At 40.6% G+C, this 24,967-nt stretch overlaps 1 protein-coding gene across 4 annotated transcripts in view; it reads right to left on the bottom strand.

Annotated features, from left to right (window-relative positions):
• Window positions 1-24,967, bottom strand: part of LOC125878988 (protein diaphanous homolog 3-like) — a 242,149-nt gene that overhangs the window by 99,026 nt on the left and 118,156 nt on the right. For 3 of the 4 annotated variants that reach the window (XM_049560553.1, XM_049560578.1, XM_049560569.1), the window contains 3 exons: window positions 20,347-20,476; window positions 9,842-9,966; window positions 2,518-2,682 (listed from right to left, as the gene is read on the bottom strand). In XM_049560553.1, coding sequence (XP_049416510.1) covers window positions 2,518-2,682; window positions 9,842-9,966; window positions 20,347-20,476 — 420 coding nt within the window. The remainder of the gene's footprint in view (window positions 1-2,517; window positions 2,683-9,841; window positions 9,967-20,346; window positions 20,477-24,967) is intronic. The other variant, XM_049560561.1, reaches the window with a different exon arrangement.

The following is a 24,967-nucleotide window of genomic DNA, read 5'->3' as shown; positions in this document are numbered from 1 at the left end:
AGATGACAAAACACACAAACACCCTGACTCTTGAAAATTCATTCTCACAGAGTGATAATGCAGGACACCATGGATATCATAGCTTCTACAATTCTTAAAACCCGCGGTTATGACAAAAATGGTTAATCCCATCATCCCTGATAGGACTTGGCTTAAACATGGGTCCACAGTCAGACAAGGAAGTCCCGTTTCTTTAAGATTTTAACATATAATCTTTATATTGTGCTTGCAATTTTTTCATATTCAAACCAATAAAAAGTCTAAAAATGGCTACAAAATATTAATCCCCTAAGGGAGACAGTGATTTGTATAGTGGTTGGGCATCTACAAAGTTTACAAAATCATGGTTATTGTGCCTCTCAATAATGATCTAGACTGTAAGCCTATTTATAACCGTTTAAAAACATTTTCTCAGACTTTTCTCAGACTTAGAGTAGAGTATACACTGTGTATCAGACATACAACAACTATTCTCCGTAAAAACACACACACAAATATACAGACAAAGCTTTGGAGTACAAGAAAATCTAAAGCATAACTAATGACTGTGCAGGAAAAAAGGCAAAGAGGCATGAAATCCATTTGTGTGTGTGAGGTAGATGTTAAGTTGGGGGCAGGGCAGGAACTTTAGTAGGCTAATTAGCTAATATTATCTGTCGCACCCAGTGGCCTGTGCCACTAATCCTGCTGATTAAACACAGTGGGTCTCCACAGCTCCACAGCTCACAGTAGCGCCAGACAGATAAGGCCACGGAGCTCAGTGATGACATAAATGTCTGGGGGAAACTGAACTGCACAGAACTGGCACTGGTTCTGATGTGCATTATTCCACGGGACGCTGATGTGAGAATCACAACAAGAATTTGCTTGTGTATCGGGATGCAGCCAAGAAATGAAAAAAGTAAAAGTTTCACATCCAACTTTAAATGATTCTAATGCTGTTAAAGGGTTTGCTCATGTCAGTGCTGTTTATGATTACAGATGTACAATATATAGTAGCAGACCTGTTTTTCCAATTAGTATTAGTTGACAAAAGACACAAAATGCAAATACACCTGACAAAATTGTAAGGTGGTGTTATTATCATAATTATTAAAAGCCTTTAAAAAGCATTATGGAACAGACCATTCCATGTAAATTGGAACTACTCCAAGATCTTTTTGTTTAAAGCCCAGTTCAGACCGAAGATCTGCAACAAGACGACTTGAAACAGGCAACTACTTGCAATGCCCCACTGCAACATTCTTAAAACCTGCCGGTTCATGCCAATGCAACTAGATGAGATGGTGTATCATCTCTATGTAACAACTCTCTGTACTTCTGTTCTTTCCAGCTTTTCAGGCTTATTTTGTGGCTGATTATAATTTGTAGCTCCTTAAAATATGAATGGGGATAGTGATAGTGAGATACTGGCTACAGCTGCATTCGTAGTGGTGATGAAATGGCAAAAAACAAGCAAAATAAGCATCAGATGGACAGTATTCATGATATATACGCATACAACATGTGGCCTGCGGACCATTTGACTTGACGAGCGGGCTTCACTACAAGCTGATTGGCTGTAGAAACTGGTGACAAGCTTTACGTTCTAAAACCAGTTGAGATGCAGGTGACACCATCAGCTGGCTTCAGCCGAGCTAAGACGGCAAGTTCACACTGCTGCAACTTTTCTCTGCAACGTTCTAAAACACATTTGTCTTGTCGCAAATCATTGGTCTGAACTGGGCTTAATGGGTGTAGTTGCTTAAAGGAATACTTCACCTATGAAATAATTTGTATATGAATTTCCCACCACGTTACCTTGAAGTCATGAAAAAGACTTCTTTCATAACTCCACAGTGAATGGAGAGTCCAAAAAATGAGCTACACTAATTAGGATTAGCATTTATTAACAGCGACACTATTTCAAAACAACCATATACAAAAACTCACACAACTTGTGCAATATCATCTATCAAGTCTCATTATATTAATTCTTAATACATCAGTACAAACAACAGTCTTACGCATGGAAGAGTAGCATGCTTGGCACGCTCAGGGCACGCTACTCCTAAGTGATTTAAATGATTTAAATCATTGATATCATTTTGCTGTTGGTAAATGTGGACCCCTGTACTTTTAATTCATGAAAAATGTTCTCCTCTTTTTGGATTCTCTGTTCACCATGGAGGCACGCGGGAAAAAGTTTTCTTTATAAAATTCAAAGTAACACTCAGTGAATAATTGATATTAAAATGGCCATTTTGTTGGATAAGTGTTCCTTTAATGTATCTACATGTGATTAAAGATGCATTAATTATCATTTATATATAAAATGTAATCAAACACTTCCTGTAATGCAAAACAAATCCAGGTACTGCCAGACCCACTAAAAAAATCAACTCATCAACCACTCAATTTCAATAAAATATAAACATTTATAGTACCATGTTAAATTTTTCACTTCCACATAACATGCTCAGACAACTAAGTCTTCCTGCTTCTACTACGGGTAAATCAACTGTACAGTATACTCACAGTAAACATGGTGCGGAAGTTGCTGAGATCAGTAAACAGCTCCTCCACCGAGGTCTTCTTGGGATCGACCGCAAAGTACTCCAGCATGTTGTGATACAGCGTCTCCATATTGCTGTGCATTATCACCAGCTTGTCATACTGCTCCCGTGCAACCTTGCTGAAGCTGTGAGGGTTTGTGGTCAAGGTCATCAACACATCTATCACATATTAAGTGTTAATTAAATGTTGTAGCAGGTACACTACTCCCCTATCTGACAGCAATACAGAAAGAAAAAAAAGTGTGTAGAAAAAAGCGTAGGGGGGAAAAAAAAAAATCATTGACATTTGTTGCCGTAAGGATCTGAAGCTGGGAAACAGGCTGTAAGTGGTAAACTGTGATGTTGGCATTAGGGGTGCTGATGCTGTCAGTCAGGTTACCACTGCAGTATGTTCAATGCTATGACCCCCCGCAGCCCACAGCATCTGTGACTCATGTCTGGCTGCTGGCAAAGTGTGTTGGTTTATTTGACATGCACAATATTGAATGAAACTATAAAACAAAAATCAAGAAAAGAGACCAAAATCCACACACAGGCAGATTTGACTGCACTCAAAATTCAAATAGTTTTAACTTCAACCCTTTCTGTTGCAGCCATTTAAAGCCCATTCAAACAGACAGTGATTTTTAAGCACTAATTTCACAGTCGATGTAAACATTGCAGGCAATGGCACACAGTATTTGCATCTAGTATTTGCAGCCAGCACAGTCTTATTCTGCTTGTAATTTTTAGGCTGATTTACCCTGAAAATACGCTTTTCTTTCTCCACTGTGTGGCCCAATGACACATCCTTGCTCCTCAAAATGTCCCAAGAATAGTGTCAAGAGCTGGTCCTCACAGACACGGATATACCTTTCACCACACAGAGATCTACTGTAGCAAAATATTACTCGTTTTACGATTGCCTGTATGAAAGATTGAAGAGCATTAAAAGGATCTCCTGGTTAAACCTAGCAAAGCAAAGGACAGCTCTGCTATGTTGGTACGTCTGAGGATGTGTGCGGATGAGGACAAATGGGCAATGGCTGTGTCAACACGAGCTGGAGAGGTGTCAGTGTCAGAGCGAAGTGAGGGGGAAAGCAAGAGCACTAATACACATCCTGCCTACCAGGGCATAATGTTGAGAAAGTCGAAGTCACCACACACAAGATGGTGTAGAAATCTAGCAAGCATGAATTTGCTGTTAAAAAGCAATTTCATATGTCATGTTATTAGCTCTTGTGTTTTATATTCTATATCTAAACGCATATCCTTGAACTGTTCTTTCCACATAAGGAGACTGTTTAATATAAAGTAAAGTGCTTGACAAAATTAGATCTGGGTTAGAATCAGTTTGAGCCAATGTGCTTCTTTTAAAAAGGCTGCGCAACTTTCTGTGCAAATCGATGAAAAAAGAAAATGATGTGTCCCTAACCAGCACCACCAGTCCTGCTAATGACCCCGACAACCTTGTCTCGTGGCAGATAAGAAGCGAAAGTGTCTGCGTGTGTGCGGTATCAAAATTATGTGAGCAGCATCTCTGGCTGCTATTGTGCCCCTTCATTATAGCTCAATTGATGGACCTATTTGACGTCTGGCCTCGGTTGAATCTGGCTCGGGATGGGACTACCTATTCAGAACTGGGTAAATGCTGTTCAATAGGCACCGCTCCAAGATTGACTTATCAGTAATATCTTTCCAAGCCCGGAGCTGGGGGAAAGAGCCATGAGGAAAGCCTGAGCAGGTGATGGAAAGCAAGAGAGGGAGAAAAGAAGAAATAGCCAAGAGCCACGGTTGATAAGTATCATGGGGCGCAAAATATTTCTCCTCCTCCTGTTCCCACTCTCCTGACTTCCTCCCTTTTCCAGAGAAATCAGCAGTCCACTGCAGCTCTTTCTCAAGACTTTCTGTTCACTCCTGCTTTCTTACTAATCCTTTACTCTATCCTCCCCCGTATATTCCATCATATTTCCTTCTACCTCTCGTCGTTTGCTCATTCTCCTTCGGTTTCCCTCCTGTTCTCATATGCCACCTTTACAAGCTTGGCTCACATTCAGAAGTGTAACACTAGACCAATAACACTGTGACTGTCTACTCGAGAGGCGCATGAAGTGATAATGGAATTTTCAATGTCACCATTGTGACACTGCAGGCTTCTCATGTTTAGCTGGTGCCTGTAGATTTTGGTGGTTGGAATAATGACTGTCGCCGGCAAACTTCATCAGCTGCAGGTGTAGTAAAAAAAAAAAAAAAAAGAGAGAGAGAGAGAGAGAGAGAGAGAGAGAGAGAGAGAGCGAGAGAAGTGATTGTATCATCTTTAAAGAGGCTTCTTCGGGATGAGCAGTGGAACTTGTTCAAGAATAAAAGAGCTATCTCCTCGCCTTTGATCTAGTACTTTTAGATATCACATGACTGGGAATCTTCAAAGATGGGACTGAGTATTATTCAGTAATGGTTGGTATTCAATAATATGAGATAATAGAAAAATGGGCCAGTCAAAATTTTCTTTAAATAGCTCACTTATACAAACATGCCTCGCCAATATTGATAAAAACCAACAAACAAAAACACACATTTATAGTGTAAATTAATAAAGGTTCAGAATCACAGTGTTTTTTGTTTTCTAAAGGGACTGTGTGTAAAAAAAATCAGTTGGTGGCATCTAACACTGAGGATTGCCAAAACTTTTCCTCATTAGAATTCCTTCAGCGTTCATTGTTTAAGAGGTTTTTAAAGGGAGCCAAATTGTCGGCTGATTGGCACGTTGCAGACGGGTCACCAGCCCAGCACCTTCTAATGTGTGCTCACCTATTTTCTCTGAACCAGACGTTCAGGAGGAGGTATGCCATGATAATTATCCACAGAGGTCTCCTCCTCTTTAAAACAAGCAAACCCAGTAGTTTGAATCGGTAAAAACACTGAATGAAACATTTTCACGTTAAAAGTCAGTGTTTCTTCTATGCCAATTGGCATGTCAGAGACAGGCCACTAACACCTGCCAAAGTGTGTTAACCTTTCTTCTTTGATAATTCAAGATCCACATGTTTAAGAGGTTTTTACCAGAGCTGGATTATCCGCAGAGGTCACCTCCTCTCCAAAAACACAAACCCGGTGATTGAAACAGGTAAATGCACTGAATAATGCGTACAAAAAGGGTTTTTTTGACGCTCGTGTTGCAGAGGGGCTGCTTTCTACGGTGGCCACTGTGACAATGCAAATCGGCTTATCTACAGTTAGTGGCAACCTCCAGTGCTTCAAAATGATGCCAGTGCGGAAGTGCCAAAAACTGCAGTTTCTCCAATGGCCACTTGAGGCTAGCTCCAAAACAGAGTAAATCCCCATAAACAGTGTCAATTAATTTCGTTGACAAAAACTTAGACAAAAAAATTTCGTTAACATTTTTTTTCTACGATAAAAACGAGACAATAAGATAAAAATAAATTTTGACAATACAAACTACGACGAAATCTATGTCTCATTTTCATTGATGAGACAAGATGTGACAGAAATGTTAGCACTGGACTATCAGACATTGAAAGCAGAGAACGTCCGTGCTTGTAATTACCTTAAAATGCCGCACAAGCGACAGGCTGGTAAACTCCAGTAAATAGTTTGCGCCAGGGTGTTTCACTAACCAGTAAAAACACTCAACCTGGGCCAGCAACAGCTGGATCATTTATAGTTGTAGAACAAAATTGTCTAAATGAAATTGTATACAACCTGTCACTGTGATTCTTATTTTTGATAGGCCTACAGAAATTAGCCAAACTGGATTTAAAAAAAAAAAAAAAAAAAAAAAAAAAAAAAACAATGACTAAAAGTTGACTAAAATGTTTTGAATTTTCATTGACTAAAACTAGACTATGAAAAATAACAATGACTAAAATGCAATAAGCATTTTTGTCTCAAAACTAAGACTGAATCTAAAATAGCTGTCAAAATTAACACTGATACAAACCCTTGTTAAAATGGCCAACTTTACAGCAGGAATAAACCTTTTTACAGCCTGGCAAAAACATTGTCAACATTCATGAATGACCCTACCTATTGCCGGTGTTTGGTTTGTCTGTTCTGGGCTACTGTAGAAACATGGCTGTGCAACATGGAGATCTCTGTCAACAAGGACCCGCTCCCTACGTAGGTATGAACAGCTCGTTCTAAGGCAATGAAAATACAGTTCTTATTTTCAGGTGATTATACACTAAAGAAAACATACTTATTATATTCCATTTCATATATTATATTCCATATATCTGCTTAAATCCTAGCCATTCAGTGCACAACAACTCAAAATGAAAGTGTAACAATCCATCTGCTTTTCTGAGGCCAGGTCGTGTAGGCAACAGGCCGAGCAAAGCATCCAAGACATCCCTAACCCCAGCTACACTTTCCAGCCCCTCCTGGAGGACCCCAAGGCGTCCCCAGGCCAGATGAGATATGTAATCCCTCCAGTGTGTTCTGGGTTGGCCCCGGGGCCTCCTACCAGTGGGACGTGCCCGAAATACCTCCAGTGGGAGGCACCCTGATCAGACCACCTCAACTGACCCCTTTCGACGCGAAGGAGCAGCGGCTCTACTCCGAGCTCCTCACCCTATCTCTAAGGCTGAGCCCAGCCATCCCACGGAGGAAACTCATTTCTGCCGTACAATATTATATAATAATGTAATAAAACAATACTTAGGGGAATATTTTAATAGAGTTCATTTAAAGGTGACTAAAAGTCACATTCCCATATTGTTTCAATATTTCAGGTACATGTCTAATCTATACTACATGTTGTGATGCTCATCTCATTTCCATTTCTCATTTAGCACTGCTGTCTCAGCCAACAAAAGTTGATTAAAAATTTCAGTTGAATCGTGCATGGCGGATTCAAGTCCCAAAAATATGTGCACAGAGTGTGGAGTGTGAGGTTTGCATTTGGATGGCCCTGGTGTGAATATGACATCTGAGCAGCACTAAGATACTCCATTTTGATCAAATATTTGCTGGTGACACATTTAAGCCCTGATGAGTGTGTGTGTGTGTGTGTGTGTGTGTGTGTGTGTGTGTGTGTATAAACGAGTGTGTTGAGCTGCCTTTTGGTCTCTATGGCTGAAAATTAGAGCCTTGACGCTCGGTGTTTTCATTTTATTAGAGGCTTACAGTCAGATTTCGGATTTCATTTTCGCTTTTTAATCAGTGCTGCTAAAAAAAGACATTTTGTGCAAGGCACCTGGAATTGGAAAGCAAGGCGGTGAAAGACAGAGCTGTCAAATCCATTCTCAGTGAACCTTTCTGCGTTGCACTCAAGTTCTCTGCTAACTACTGCAGCACAAGCCATCAGTGCCCCAGCCCCAAGGCTATCGATCAAAACTACATGAAGGAGGCTAGGTGCAGGGTGTGAGGGTACTACCTCAAAGCCGGAGGACAGTGAATAATTAACACTGCCGCCAAACTGAAACGGACAGCTGTCAACAAAAGCACCTGGATTTTCTAAGAGAAACTGTGTATTTATGTTTTTGTGGATTAGCACTTAAAAATTAAAATAAATTAAACACATTAAATCTCTATTGTTCTGTCTCCAGACACATACAAACATGACTGACGTGAAACAGAAAGAGAGTGACAGAAAGACGTAGGATGCTCTGTCCCAATTCTCACTCTCTCACCCTTCCCTTCATGTTGAAGTAGCCCTCAGTGTAAAGTGCACTTAAAAAAGAGAGCTGAGAGGGCTCCTGGTGCAAAAACTTGACTACGGAATGGGATGCCACTCATGATTTCTACACATCACCAACAGTAGAGTGAAAGCCATGTGTATATATATATATATATATATATATATATATATATATATATATATATATAGGACCACAGGTGGGAGGACTGTCCTTGTCTCCCTTTATTTTCTGTTTTAACAGCATATTGAACCTCTTCTCTTTATTTTACTGAGCAGTTTGCAGTATGTTGTGGATAGTACTTATGTAACCCATGGTGATTTTTGTTTCATTTTGGAGGGGGATTTTACAAAGCTAAGTTTTTAATACAAAACTTCTTGTGGCAATCGAAAGAGGGAGGGAGTCTGGGAACTAATAGAACACATTATGAAGGAGGTCAATTAAACATGTTTAACTGGGTGTTTGATCAGTTAAAGAATCGATAGTTCCTTTGCTCCATACCACAAGTTCGGTGGTGGGTTAAGCCATGGAAGCGCCCTCTTCTGCCAGCCTATGCAGCACCACAATGTTACGCTCAAAATACATGTCAGCCGCTGCATGACTGCAACAGAGGGCCATCATAATCAACTGAAGCTGCTTGGTATGGCATGTCCACAGGGGCATTATCGGACAGGAGGGGCTGCACCACTTCCCAGCACTGGACGTTTGATAGGCATGCCACTAGGTCAATGGTGCTGTCTGCTGGTGAGAACTAAACCATGCAGCTGCAGAATTTCATTTATCATTTAGATGAACAACTATCATTTACACAAATAACTTCATTTAGATCGACAACGGTTGGTTTAAAAGTTTTTTCAGAAATTTCCAGAGGTGGCGAGTCATGCTTGACGCCCCTGATTTAAATAAAATAGCCTAGATTCAAATTTATGCAAATGGAAAGTAGACGCAACGTCTCTCCAAACGCAACACGGCACTACCACAATGCATTGCACAGCTGCTTACATAAACGGTGAGTGGGAAGTGTGGAAATGGGGGATCCTGCAGACACGTACAAACACTGAACATGAAAACTGCACTCACATGGGCAGGCATCGCACAGCACATCTTTTTCTACCTGTGGCTGTGTGGCCGTCCAATGGATAGAAATTACATAAAACTGCGTATTTATGAAACAAAAAATGATTAAAATAAATACCTTATTGCATCAAAGGCGAAGCCACACAGCAGAGCAACCTTGTGGGTATTTTTACATCAAAATAAATAAATCAAATCAATGCATTAATGATGCTGTAGTTAACACCATGCAGTTAATTAATTCAGTACCAGTTAATATAGCATATGCTTTCAAACCCTGCATAACCAACTGTATTTTCACTTGGCAAAACACAACACGCACACAGAAAGCTGGCACACAACCATACGCTACAAAGACAGAGTCTGTGTAGCAGGTAAAAAAAAAGAAAGAAAAAAAAACTCCCTATCTACGTGGCACTTCGCATCAGTACCCTGTGTATTTCAGCTGTTAAATGTAAACCTACATATTCAAGTTAAATTTTTACCACAATTTTTGTTCTGTTTAATTCATCACAGTAAACTCGTTGAAGAATGCCCCCGATGGGGTGAGTGAATGCATGCGTGTGTAAAGGATATAGCCATTTTAGTGAAGAACATGTCGTTGGGGTCATCGGGGGAGGAGAAAGTCTCCAGGTCTCTCTCCAGCTGCAACAGCTGCCTCTCCATCTGCCTGAGGCTCTTTTCCAGATTCTCTGCAGACACTGACACACACCCACGTATACCGAGTCACACACACACATTCGTAACAGCACACAGAAACGCACCCATGTGCCGAGGAAATGTGAAGAAAGAAGCAGAGAGAGAGAGAGGACAACTCAATTACAGGTACAATCAAATTCATTATTATTTTGAGGCTCAGAAAGAATCAGAGAAAAACATCCACACAAAAAAATAACAGGGAAAAATGAGAGAGAAAAGCCAGCTCAATTGCAAAGCGTGGTTATAGTGGGTTCACACTGTGCCAGAAACACCATGGGAATAAACAATGACTGAGGAAAGAATAAACATCAAGTGAAGGTACGTTCAATACATAGCTTTTTATTATTCAGTTTGCGTCTTAAATGCTCGTGTGTGTCATAAACAATTGAATAAACATAAGAATACAATGCCTCTGCCGACACACATACTGCAGTGAAAGCAAACGCTGCTCTTTGTTCACAAATTTAAGTATACATGGCTTTTCAGGAAAAGAAAGAGTAACAGATTGAAGTATGAAGATGAAGCCGCTGGAGTAGATTCTTCTCCGCCCTTCATCCTTCGTCTTTAGTCTTATCAACAGGTCCAAGGATCACGCAGGTGGGAGAGCAGGGGAACACTGAGCCTAACTTTCTGTTAAGTTGGTCATGGCTGACACTTTAAGCTAGTCACTGAATATAGCATATGGCTTAAATTACCCTGATTAGACCCTACTTGACAAAAAGGCATAAGCTTCTTATTTTTAAGTAGTTTCAAATGTCCCTTGATCCTAATACATGCTTTACGAAAAGGAAAAGAAAAAAGGGAGAGAACTTCAATGTAGCTAAGCTTCTCACTGAATTTATAACATAAACCCCATTTACTGATGGGAACGGACACACATACATACACACACACTCGCTCAATCTGACATCTTAACTACAAATATTCTAAAAGTCGTTAGTTGCTGAAGTTTTGAAGCTGAAATTCTTAGTTTAATGAAGAAGTGAAAGCTGCTCACTGCAGGTAGAAGTTAGCATGTGACTGTACGTACAAAACTACCAATTCATTTAGCTGCAGGTGGCACTTTCCATTCAACTGTCATTCATGATTGAGAAAGACAACCAAGCACACTGCAGTAAGCGAAGACTTCATCATGTAACAAACTCAACAATACGCCCACTGCGTCTTTACCTAACAAATGATGATTATACCAGGTCTTTCTATTGATTTTCACCTCAAAATTGAATTTTTACTTTTAAGTGTTTTATGTGTTAATCTTCATTCTTTCTCCACTTTTTGTTTCCATGCTTCTTCCCCTTCTCTCAGCACTGGCACTAATAGTTAACAGTCAGTTGAAGGTGCTGAAAATGCCACAGCACATTATTCCTTTAAAAAACTTGTCACAGAGTACAATGTGACTAATGGTGTCTCAATCAGAGCAGTGCTCACAAAGCAACTGTTCTGCATTTACTGGCTGCTACATTACTTTTTATTTTGGTAAGAATTTGTCCTGCTAGTCTCAAACAGTAACAATAAAAAGAAAGCAGTAACCTGTTTAATTAAAAAGGGTTAACCAGAAGAAGACTTCAGCATATATATATAAACCACCCTTGTTAAAATAAACCCTGGCCTTTCCTAACTTACTTGAAAATTACTATAAAAGATGTTCTCATTAGCTGTATTTAAGCGATATATAGTGCATAGTCAAAAGTGCATGGCACAAATGCACTTAGGGCATGTCCAACTCCAATTTTGATTGTTAAACCATGCATAATCTTGGCGCAAAGTAAGGCACGAGGAGGAGTATTTAGTCCCTTAATTAATCACAGTTGTGTTTTGGGTTTAACACTAATTCAACCAATCAGAGCGTCATCTCTCATTTCTTTCAAAAGCAAGAGGTGCCTGCACCTGGCACACTGCCATTTAAATGGTGGAACCAGCAAATTAAAGAAGCGAGCAGTTTTCTGCTGAGGAAACAGATCCGCTCATGTGCGAAGTGAAAGTGCGTGAGCATATCAACTACGAGAGTAGCAGGAGTCCACCAAACCTCCCCAAAGGTGAAGCAGGCGTGGGAGGAGGTAGCGGTGAGTGTGTCCTCGTCTTCTGGCATCAACAGAAGGGCCACACAATGCTGAAAGCGGTATAATGATGTTAGGAGACGGAGAAAGCAAAAGTTTGCCGCTCGACGAAATCCTCAAAGCAGCAACGAGAGGAGGGCCACCTACTAATGAGGATCTGACTTCAGCTGAGGACACTGCTGCCTCTACCCTCTGTGCCGAGAATACTGAGGGATTTGGGGGACTGGAGGTGGGCGTTTAAGATAATGCAATGATAACAATAAATCAATGTGCACTACTGAAGTACGGATCGGCTCCGTCGCCATCTGAATCCAACCACCACCACCCACCCAAATGAATTATTTTCTTTAGAGACCTGCATGGACATTTCACTCTCCCTCTTCCAGTCCCTGTAGGCTATTTTGCTTTTTTAAATTATGTATTGTATGAATCTAAGTGTTTTCTTTCACGATTTATGATTAGAGAGGCAGCTTTCAGTGATTGTAAATGTTTCCATGCGCGCAGTAATGTCACTGCAGCGAATACTGTGTGACAATCAAACTAAAAAACTAACTTAACAGAGGGAAAAGAACTAAACTTTTAGTTTCTGAAGTAATTAATGAAGTTGTACGTGCAATGTGAGCCCACCTATGTAGGCACATCTTACTAGAAGAACAATGCCCCCTTTAAATGGCAGGAAAATCCACCACTCTGACTTTAGACCAGGTTTTTGTTGGTCAATGGCAAAATCGCTTTTTGCTTCCTCAAATAGCAATGCACCAACATTGCGCCTACAGGCCCATGGGCGAGCAGATGGGTGCAAGTGCTGCTTACTCAACATGGGTGCTGGCTGTGAAGTATCTATACTTCCATCAGTCATAATGTAAAATCAGCCAGTCTGTCTCTTTATTATATTCTGCTTCTTTTTGATGGTTCTGTATTATATTGCTTTGTGTTTTTATACTGTTTGCTTATTATACTGCCCTTTGTATTTGTACAGTTTACTTATTTCATGTACTTATATATACACATTTTTTTACTGATGCTTCCTGATTGCTGATCTCTTTGTCACTGTAATGTTGCAAATTCCCCCGCTGTGGGACAACTAAAGGATTATCTTATCTTATCTTATCTTATTAGGTGTCAAAAGAAGCCTCACATGTTTTATCGGTGACAATGAGTGTGTTGATTGGATGTAACAAAAATTAGGCCACGGTAATAGTAATATATATTTTGCCAACTCAAATCTTAACCTACATATACATACTTTTACAATTAAACACAAGGTTAAACTACAAGTATGATAATATAAAAAGGTTTTGGTTGGAATTCAGAAGTACAAAAAAAAAATACACATTAATTTAATCTAATTTATCACATTCATCTATTTAATCTTTTTTAAAAAGGATATTGTTAAACCACAACTTAATGCCACTGCATCACATTCAGGTATCTGAACAGTCAGCATTCACGACACAGGTGCAGAGGGACTGTAATCTTTTTAAAGAGTCAAGCCTCCCTCTTTCTTGCCTCTTGGGTCCTGTTTTATTGTGCTATAGGTGAATGTTGTTAATTAATTGAGTGTGTCCTTATGTGACTATGTGTTAAGTACTCTATACTGCCATTATGACCAGGTGTCTCTTGCGGAAGAGATTATGTATCTCAGAAGGTTTCCCGGTTAAATAAAGGATATAAATAAAAAGATTAATAATAGTATCATCATATAGCCTACACTGCAGTTAGTCATGCATCTGGCGGCACATGGACTTTATGAGACAGCAAGCCTGGTCAAAACTTTTTTTTTTTTTTTTTAACACTGACATACTGCTTAATATTGCAGGACAAGGCGGCTGTTTAAAGACGTGGGATGCGGGCTCTTCTCGAAATACTGTGGCCTTCTTTAACAATTGTTACATGTAACATACTAGCCTGAGTATTCAGAGCTATTCTTGCACTGTTGGAGAATTTTATAGATTCTGTTTCTATGGAAATTCCAGTAGCGTGTTAGTTAAGTGTCTGAAAATAAACAAAAACATACCGTCTCTATGCCCTTCAGCCAACAGCGCCCAATATGATGAGCCTGATTGATAAAATTGTCCAAAAGACATTTAAGTAAAGCAAAAACTGACACTTCACCTGCTCTACCAATTCCATTTGAATCTTTACCTCTTTTCTGTGGAAGCCCTCCGCATAACCAAGCAACCAAATTCTGCTGAATGAGGTGTGGGCAGTGTGCAGAAGTGGAAGGAGGCCAGACAGGCAGTCTGCTAATAGAAATGATTAAAGCCCACTGATGCACTAACTGAGAAAAAAGCAAGGGAAAGGGCGAGAAATAAAGCAAAACAGAGAGAGATCTCCTCTTTTCTTAGCATCCCACTCCACGCTGCAAGCTTGCGTTGATGAGGCTCCCCCAGTTGGAGGGGCATATGATCAAGGAAGCACATGCAGGTAACAATAATTGAGGCATATGCTTCTGGAGAAAATTTGCCTGGGACTGATCAGGAGTATGAGTACAGCAGCTGGAATATTTTGTTAAACACAGAGAAAGGTGTTTCAAAACAGCTGATGCTGATGCTCTATATAAACACACATCTGTCCCACGCAACTTAGGATTTGTGAAATAATTGCTCTGTGTAGCGGCGACGAGCGGAGATGGAGACAAAACATACACAGGTGTTTCTAAGTCGTCTTTGTTCTCTCTGGCCACCCCACTCTTTGCTTTTCTCTTTCTGTAAAGCGTGAGTGATTTTTATGAGCAGTGGGGCCTGAATGCCTCTGTGGTCCAGAGGGGTTGCAGACAGATATAGGATGTTTTAGAAGAATAATAATTGGAATATTTGTAGAGGTCAAATCCCCCATTGACATCCTTTTATTACTCCGCCGACCTGCTGTGCTATAAATGAGACTGAGTGGAGCACACAACCGTGCATACTCGCTCACAAACAACCCCGCCACACACAGAGCGCCGCGATAGATCATCCTTGGATGTATGGAAATTAAGTGACTGAAAAAAAAATGCACATCTGCCTCCTGAGGCCACAGCCTGACAGACAAGTGTGACTAGACTGATGGGGCCAGAGACTGGGAACAGGAGACTTGTAATGCCAGAAATCCTGGTGCACACTCTCATCGTGCTGAGCCCCTAAAGAGCATGAAGGTCACTGACAAGTTGCAGCTTAGACTGCTCATTCCATACACTTTCAACCTGAGGCTCATCACTCAGACTGCATGTGGCAAAACAAAGCTTGAATTGCATATTAAAGAAACATCTTGATATAGCTGAATCCTCACATTACTCCTTAATGACTCCTCAGGGCCATGAGCCTTGAGCAGAAACTGAACCAAAACAGCTTTTCCCTCTTTGCAAAATAAAATGTATGTAGACAGGTCTATTTAGTGTTACGCACAGCTTTTCCAAGTAAGCGGTGTTCCTGCTACTGAAAGCCAGTGTTTGAAGAGTTATGAGTTGAAGTAGCCTGATTGAGCACATTAATATGCTCAGCACCAAGTACCACGCAACAAACCACCCTAATTGCCCAAACCTGACTGCTGTGTATTGTGTGTGTGTGTGTGTGTGTTTGTGATGAGGGACAAAGGAAATAGGAAAGAAAAGGGACAGGAAGAGAGATTGATAGACAAAAATCCAGACACAGAGACAGACAAGAAGAGATAGACAGCCAGACAGACAGAGACAGAGAGATATTGACAGGCAGATAAATAGATACATAGATAGATACATAGAAAATGACAGAGAGAAGCAGCACACAAGGACTGCTTCTCCATGTCAGGAGAAATAATGATTGTTCTGCTGAAAAGAAGAGAGAGGGGCAGGAATGAGAAGACAGACACAAAGGAACCCTGAACTAAGCCGCAGTTTTGCTTCCATGAGAGACGGGATTGGCAATGGGGGAAACGAAGGCTGTGTTACACGCAGTCAAAGACAGCGGCTTTTGCAACAGACGCAGAAATCATTACTGCTGCCTCTATCCAACCTTATTTTCATGCTCAAGTAAGCTCTTTGGTTAGTGTCTATGAACGTAATGCAGCCTTTTAGTGTGTCTTCAGGCCTCCCGAATGGCTGTCAGACCTGATGAAAAGGAAGCCACTCAAGAGCATGGTTTACAAAGACAAAATGGGATTTGTGTGTCTGAATACTAGATATGGAGAGATGAGACATTTAGTGTATGCATCTCATAATGGTACAGGCACACAGAGAGAGACAGTGATGGAGGAGGAACACTACATCGGTATGGGTGCAAATTTACTATATATTCAGCTTGAAGCCCATGACATAAGGAGGTGGACAAAGCTTGAAGAGAGATCCAAGGATCGTGCTTTCCATTGATCTCACCCTTGTACTTATGAGTCTTGGCTAAGGCTTGTGGACACGCAGCACAGTTGGGGAAAATGAAACACTCAACAGGAGCATCGTTATCCGCAAATTATTAAAGCACTAACGGAACCTGAAGGGATCCTTACGCGCAAACAATAAAGTCACACATTTCACCCTCACTCTGTCTCCTCCTCCTCAGCCTTTGCTTCACTCCCTCCTGCTGGGAATGGAGTAGTGGGTGAAATCTTCTTTGGAGCAACAACAAGCATGCTGTGACAGTATGGCTGCACACGTAGTTGCAAACACACACACATATAGTGTACACAGAATGCTGTTCTCTGCTTCCTCCTGAGAGTTGCCCATGGCAATATGAACAAAGAACACAACAGTCTCCTCGGACCACCCGGTCTGTCGCTGCTTGCCTGTGACCTTTACCATACTCAAGATACACTGGCCAAAGTCAGAGCAGTGTGAGAGCACTTGTGTGCAGCATCGGAAATTAGTGATGGCAAAGGGCAAAAATGCCCCAAGAAATCTCAGAATGCCCCTAAAAATTGTGATTGAGGGGCAAAGATTGCCCCAAAGATTTCGAAAAGATAAGACCAATTTAAGCTAATATTCTAGCCTTTATTTTATTTAATTCCCGTTTCTGTCTCCAACACTCGCACAAAACAGTGCTGTTGTTCACACTTACGCACACACGCTGCTGTGACGACACCCGGCAGCGGCACCAGGCAATCCTACACCTGTGGTGAAGTTGGCTGCTGCGATGGACCGGTATGTACCTTGTTAAAAAAGCTCCTACTGTTACCAGAGCAAGCAACCCAAACCCTGGGCCAACACCAACACCACCCCCAGCAAATAAAGCGGCAAAGAAAGTTGCCACCTGTAAAATTGAAAAAAGGAAAATAAGCCACAAGTAACCCCTCAGACATGGTACCTAGATCCTTGGTCCACCTAGCCTTTCCACTGCAAACAGTACTCTTTCACGTGGGCGGGGTTGTTGTCACTCACTGCTCCGTCCAGCACTCAGCGTATCTCAGTCTGCACCTGGGTTTATCGTCCACAAAATGAGGCTGCACGCCGACATTTTCCAGTAAATCAATCAAAACCAGCCACAACTCAGCCCTGAGCAGAGTGACCGCCTTCTACTGACCAATAAACGGACTGCAGTGTTCACAGCTCCACCTTTTAGTACCAGATCTGTGTGCTAGGTACCCCAACAGAGGGGTGACCAAAAATGGGGATGGTACTAAACAGTTCCACTGGTACCATCCACAACTTTTCACAGTAGAAACAGAAAAAAAGCGTACCGTACCGAACTGAACTGAACCGTATCGTACTGCCTGTTGGAAATCAACTGGCTTGGTGTTAAAGAGGTCTGTAAAGCATGTAGGGCTCACCCATCTAAACAGCCTTTGACAGCTTAAAGCTAATCATCTCTTTGTAAAAGGTCTAGTGTTTAGGATTTAGTGACATCTAGCGGTGAGGTTGCAGATTGCAACCAACTGAAACGTCTCAAGCTTCCCACTGTGTCAGAGAACTACAATGGCCAACACAAAAGCACCAACGGCTCTATCTGGAGCCAGTGGCAGACTTTGTGGGAGAAGACCCATTCGGTATGTAGATATATTTGGCTTATTCTAAGGTGATAAAAACAGAAATATTTTGAGTTTCATGTGACTATAGAGCCATTACAACTTAGTTATGAATATCATATTCCAGTTCTGCCCCTAAATCCCACACACTGGTATTCGGCTCACCGTCACCAAACAAGCAACCAAAATTGATTTCCATACATTAATTAATATTAACACTAACACTAGAGACTTTAAAATGTCTTAATTTAATGTTAATGTTACAGCTGACGTGTGTTGCTGCGATGGACTGATCAGTGTGGTGATCAAAACCGTTGACTGACATTACTGATCTCAACGCAGCAAGTGAAACAAGATTCAAAGTCCGGAATCTAGAATTTTGTCAGTCGATGACACAGCGCTGGAGGATCGCGTCTATAATTTTACTTCACCTATGCTCAAAACATCAGCAGGGTTAAACTGAAACACTGCCTTTTATTTTCCCAAATATTTTTATTAGAGCTTCTGAAGTTCATCTGAAAGATTATGAAGTTTTCAATTTATCTTTAAGCTAATCAATTGTACATATATGAGCTAAATAAAAATCTGAAAACCTGCCCTCAACTTTCTCTCGCACATACAGATGGTATTATTCAACACACTTATACAGATGATTGCATAGTATGCTTCTCGTGTACTCATGTTGGCACAAGGTGGTGATTACTGTGTGCTTATTAATCTGGGCTCATTTCACATTAAAAGAAAACCCCTCTATACACTAATTACTATTTTTGAAAAGTGCCCCCAATATTTCATAATGCCTTAATGTTTTCAGACAGTGAGGGAAAAAGTTGCCCCCATTTTTTTTTTAAATTTAATTTCTCACAATGTTTGTGCGTATGCAGGTTTGTGGGCATGCCGGCGCATCAAATTAAAAGGAAAACAGTCAATTTGTGTTAAAGCCCAGAAACTTTAACTGCATTTAAACAGTCTATTGTTCTTCAACCCGAGCAGTAGACATGACCTGAAGTATTCTCTTGAAAAATAAGCCTATAACTCTTGTAAATGTGCTACAGCGAAAGATTAATGCTAGTATCAAACAGCAGTGCAGATGAGCAGAGTGTGGCATAGATCAAACACTAAACTGGTGAAATACAATGCATGTTTACAGAATCAACAAGCATCTAATCCCAGAATAATCCCCAGAGAGTTACAAAAGTAGACGACTAAAGCTCAAAGTAAAACAAAGGAATAAAAAAGACGAATGCTCCATTTCTGTCTAGGTAAGAACATTGTCTGCCTGGGCCATTATGTTTATGCATTAAGCTCAAACCACATCCTTTAATGCCTGGATCTCTCATTACTGCTCGAATACAGCCAAAACAAGCAAAGACGAAAACAAAATCTATTATCAATTATGTAGAATTTGTGTTAAAAAGAATATAATGTAATACAACTGAATGTTTTCACTGACTGAATCTTCTTGTCATGCTGTTGGAGTGCAATGATCTTGACCCCCTTAGATTACGTTGCAAGAGTTCAAGTTAAAGTAATCTGTTTTGTCTGGACACTGATGGATCTAGAGTTAAAGTTAACTGATTTGAAATGACAAAATCTTAACATAAGGGTCATGATATCAGTGGTTGATATGCCTAGACAACCCACACAGCTCATTATGTTTTCATTAGGCTCACCTTTCCCATCATTCACCACTGTTAATGTCCATACCGTCACTATTGTTTATGTCAGGCAATTCTGCTTGATGGCCGCCAACAAGAGGCCATAGCATTTTTTCAAAAGATCTAAAATATTGTTCAGTTTTCAGTTTCAATAGCATGCCCTCAGTTACCTTAACAACATAGATAACATAACAAGCTTTTCTCATTTAACTCAAAACTAAACAGGCTGTTTTTTTAGTCCCAGACAGACAGAGTTTGTCAAAGAGAGCTGCAAAACAGAGAGGGGAAAAAGTGTTTTGTTTGTATGCTTTCTGTCGTTTCAAAGACAAGTCCGACTACTTTATTACTAATTTAGCATTTGTGAAGGATTTGCAAAGCCGATGATTTGACGGGGAGTGGATGGAACTTCCTGTGCACTGGGGGAGCTAAGGGAACTTAAGTTGACACCAGCGGGAAACCAAAATAACAGCAATAATCACACTGTGATATCGCCTGAGAGAAAGTAGGAGGCAGACGCGGTGTTAAAATTATCAAGCAGCAACGTGGTTGTTTCTTGCTAATAAGAGTAGTGATCCTTGCATGCTTTAAAAAGCGGCACAATAAATGATGCGCAGTACCTTGGTGCAGGTAAACAGCAGTGTGTTTTGTTTCCCTGTCAGATCAAATTAAATCTGTCTTTTTCTGATAACACCAAGGAAACTGTTCAGTGTGTACGTGGGTGTGGAGGTTTGTGCATACAGGTAATAATGTATATTACCTCTACTGGATCGGTCCACGTGCTCCAGGTCTTCAACAAACTTGAGCACATCTGGAAATTCCTGCTCACAGACTTGCGCCAGGAAGTGGAGTAGTGTGGTCTTTTGGTCTGCTGACTTGGTGTCCTTAAGCTGTAGTAAAACACACATACACAAACACACAAAGTTACACACAAAGGCCTGTGACAATGAAAGGATGTATTTCATTTTAGTTCAATACAATATTAACAAATATATTCTATAGACTGAGCAATAAAACTGCACTGATCGGGGACAGGCTGGTTGCATGTTTAGCACTAAGTAGGACCTTAGACTTCCCTTTAAGTAATTCACAAAACTAACCCCCAACTGTTTTTGCAGTAAAAATACACAAATACTTGACACTGATGCTCTACGACCAGAGACAAAAAGACAAAAGGGGCTTGATTCATTTTTGCTAAGAAGGGAGAAAACCTACAACTACCAGAAGTCATTGCACCACACTGGACCAATAAACGCCCCCACTAGTGACTGACGTAATGCCAGTGGCCGTACAAAAAATATGGCGACCAGCTGGTAACAAACGAGCTTGTATTACAGTTGAACAGTATGTCAAAATATGATTGACATAATTATGAAGGCAAGAAATAGGCAACACAAAGAAGCCCAGGTCAGACCGAAACTTTGGAATGAGCCAAGTTGAAATGGGCAACCTCTGTCAAAACGGCATGCTGCTACGTTGTAAAAACCTACCGGGCAACACCAAAGCAACTGGATTAGATAGTGTATCATCTCTATGCAACAACTCTCTGTACTTCCGTTCTGATTTCCAGCTTTTCAGGGTTATTTTGTAGCTGAATATAAATTGTAGCTTCTTTAAATATAAATGGGATAGTGATAGTGAGATACTGGCTACAGCTGCATTTGACGTAGTGATGAAACAGCAAAAAACAGAAACAAAATGAGCATCAGATGGACTGCATTCAGTCATTTTGACTTGACCAGTGGACTTCACCACAGGATGATTAGCTGTTGAAACAGGTGACGTGCTTTACGTTCTAAAATCAGCTGCCAGCATTTCACCAGCTGGGTTGCAGGTGACACTATCAGCCGGCTTGAGTTGACCTCAGACTGGCCAGTTCAGACCGCCAAAACTTTTCTCTGCAGTGTTCTAAAATGGTTTCATCTCGTCATGAATCTTTGGTCTGAATTGTGCTTAACAGAATCTTGGTTCATATTCAATCAGCACTGCTTAGTTTTAACGTATGATCCTCCGTTTTCACAATACAGGAAACAGTACGGCACCCATTTCTTGCTCACAAATTCTCAAATTACTGCCAAACAGTGCACTAAAATATGATTCTGAAGACATTTTAGACAAGAAATAGGCAATACTGTGACAGAATCTTAGTAGCATCATCATGAAACCAAAAAAAACAATGGGATATAAATTTCCTTCTTCACATGGAGAACGCAAGACAAATCTAATTTCAGTTGCAAATGTTTTCTGCAACAGTAGAGGATCAACAAAAGTTTTTGTGTTTTATAACCATATCTACAGGATGTTACGTGTCATTGTCCCTCATTCAGCCCCCATCATATAAGCCCCTTCAGTGGCTTTAGAAATGCTGAGTGTTGTCAGTGCTACAGATGATTTCATGTCTCGTACTCATGCAGCAGACACATATTCACAATGTGATGACCTCTCCTGCGCTTTGTGCCTCTCCCTCTCTCCCATACACACAACAATTTTTCAATTTCTCTGATAAATTTCCATCATCGCTCTTTTACAGTCTAATTCCAAGATGTCTCTCAGTATCCCCGCCAAACATCCCTCCTGTGGAGTGCGTTGCTGCGTATCTCTCTAGGTGATCTATTGGTAGACAGCAGTGTACTCAGCCCTGCTGGGTTTAATCATGTTTGTATTATCTCCTCTAATCAAACATTCTCATCTCTCTTTTCATTTCTGTTTTCCCATTTTTTTTTTCAAAAGCTTCAAGTGCTCGCTCACAAAAGGTCCATCTCTGAATTTAGATGGATGGTAATCACAGCTGACAATGTAAACATTTAGTGTTTTCCAGTTGGGCTGGGTGCAATTTTCTTGTGCTGTGGAGTGTGCCGTGGAATTAAGTTGTCAAACTCGGGGGCAGGCACAAAGGTGATGTCTTCCTCTGTATATCCTGCCGCTGACATCGGTTCACACCTTGGTCCCACGACATGCGAGCATGAAGATAAGCAAACAGACACGCTGGAACAGAAGCGTTACAAATGCTGTAAACACAAAACATATTCCTTCGCAGACTTTTATTAATTGACTATATTAGTGTCACGCTAATGAAACTAATCCATCATGTGCGTATGAATCCACATTTGTGTACGCGCACGCACTGGTGTTTAAATGAGCATAAGCACCAAAGTCTAACAGGGCGGAGAGGTGGCAGTGATGAATGGCTGCAGTGGTTGTTACTGTGGAAACTGCAGTGAGTATGCCAACAGCTGTAATGTAACCACTGGAGGAGTCTCCTACTCCGAGATTACACTCTGTTCTCACCATCACTTTCATACAGGGAAACCTACTGCTCTGTCTTCATGACATATAAAACCCAAAGGTGGGTATCTGTGATGTCTCTGCGCCAGGAAGCGGGGTAGTCCTGCAGGGTGTGAGAACTTTGAAAGGGATACTAGCCACAGCCTCAGTTATCTATTCAGAGCAGCAGAATGAGAATAAAGTACTCCCTGGGTTTGGCTGCTTTGATAGATGCCAGAAGATAGAAGGGAAAAAACTGTCTTGTGGGGCTGATAATGTTCAGTCAAAGTTTGAAACAACAGCAGCCACTTTAGATCAGAACGCTGATAGGGCCCAGCCAAGGCGTCATAAAAGGAGAAAAAACTGTATATGCTTAGAGGCTGGCACACCATGAAACATATAGTCACACAGGTCTAGATACACACAGGTATACTCAAGACACTCAGAAAGCAACACACACAGACAGACATCCTGAACAGTGAATTTGTTTTCAGGTCATCAAATACTGATGTTTCTGGGGCCTTAATTCAGACACCTCCTATGCCTGAAATCTTATCTTATCTCATTTTAGGATGACATTTAGGATTTCTGGTATTACAGAAACATGTCTCCTGACTGCATTAAAGACAGAAATTCTTTCTGATCTTAGGACAGGATTACTTAAGTTAGAAATGGTACAGACACCGTCCTTAATAACAAATAACTGCCAAACGGCAAAATGGCAGCAGCATTGCTGTTAGCTCTGTATGGCAACGACAATGAAGATGAGGAACAACATGAACACCAAAATTAAATAATTGGAAGATTACTCAAACGGTTTGAAGCCACTTAGGGGGGGAAGAAAAAAAAAAAACTAAACTTCTCAAAAAAAGGTGGGTTTCTTCTCCCACACTAACACAATAAGTGCCTCCAACTCATCATAGCTTAAATTGTAGTCCATCTTTTTGTCAATAATAGCAAGCTATCTAGCCAGCAACAAGTGAGAGCTGTTGATACTGTGGCGTGTTCATCTCAAGGAGCCAATCAGTTTATTCTAAACATAAGAACGAGTGCTGACTGAAGAATCAAAGTTATAGTACGGATTTCTTCAGTTAAAATCCAGGTAATGCAAAATCAGTGATGTCTTTCTAAGCACATTATAAGTGTTTGAAAGTATTTGTTTAAAATGTGAAAAGACTGGGAACTGTGTAGTACTTCATAGTGAAGTTAGACCATTGACTGTTTCTGTGTCCTGTTTTTTGGGGAGGGTGGGCCTAAAAGCCTGTTTAATGTCGCACTGGAGCCATCCTTAACATAACACCTCTCCTACTATATAAATACTACGTTACTACCAATGTCAAAGTGCATAGCATCAGTGCCATTTCATTCATTCATTCAGCAGACCCCAGCATCACAGCGCAGAGATCACTGCTCATTTTGTCACGATTTTGAAAACTAATTTTATATATGCAATTTTTCCAGTCATTCAAATTTGGCTGGGTCGATAATAACACATTTTTCTGTGGTGTGAAAACTCATTACACATATTTACTTTTGCTTTACCTGGACTTTAAGATAAGAAGTTTGAGATAAGATATCACACACACACACACACACACGAACATCTATATGTTCAGTCTTCATAATACGGCTATATTTGTGTCACCATGGGTCTTGCAGGTTAAGCAGATATTGGATTACTGTTGTCTGTCTTATCTCTGGCTCACATGAAAGTGTAGCAACATCAACTTGTTAAAACTAACTGTCGAACAGAGTAGTAGTATGACATCATGTGGTATTTATGTAAAAATTGAACAAGGGCTTAAACCGTAAAAATGTCTGTTGCATGAAAATGAGAAGTACAGGACGGCGATTTGTAATTTTAGAGTGAACAACACCAGAGTTTCTGAAATCAGTGGAAGATATAAAAGGCTGGATGGAAACCAGAGGATCTGAACCTCAGTATCACATTTTGTCTGAATGTCAGACTGTAAGCTTAATGAGTTAAAGAGAAAGGTGTGCCAAGGTATTATTCAAACCATCCATCTATGTTTCAATCAATTTTGCTATGACAATCAGATAAGCATAAAGTTATTTTCAAACTGTCCTTCCTTATATTTGTTGTATTTCAGCAATGC

The sequence above is a fragment of the Epinephelus fuscoguttatus genome, linkage group LG2 (genome assembly GCF_011397635.1).
Source record: "Epinephelus fuscoguttatus linkage group LG2, E.fuscoguttatus.final_Chr_v1".
Classification (NCBI taxonomy): domain Eukaryota; kingdom Metazoa; phylum Chordata; class Actinopteri; order Perciformes; family Serranidae; genus Epinephelus; species Epinephelus fuscoguttatus.
This window is presented reverse-complemented; position numbering and strand designations above follow the sequence as displayed.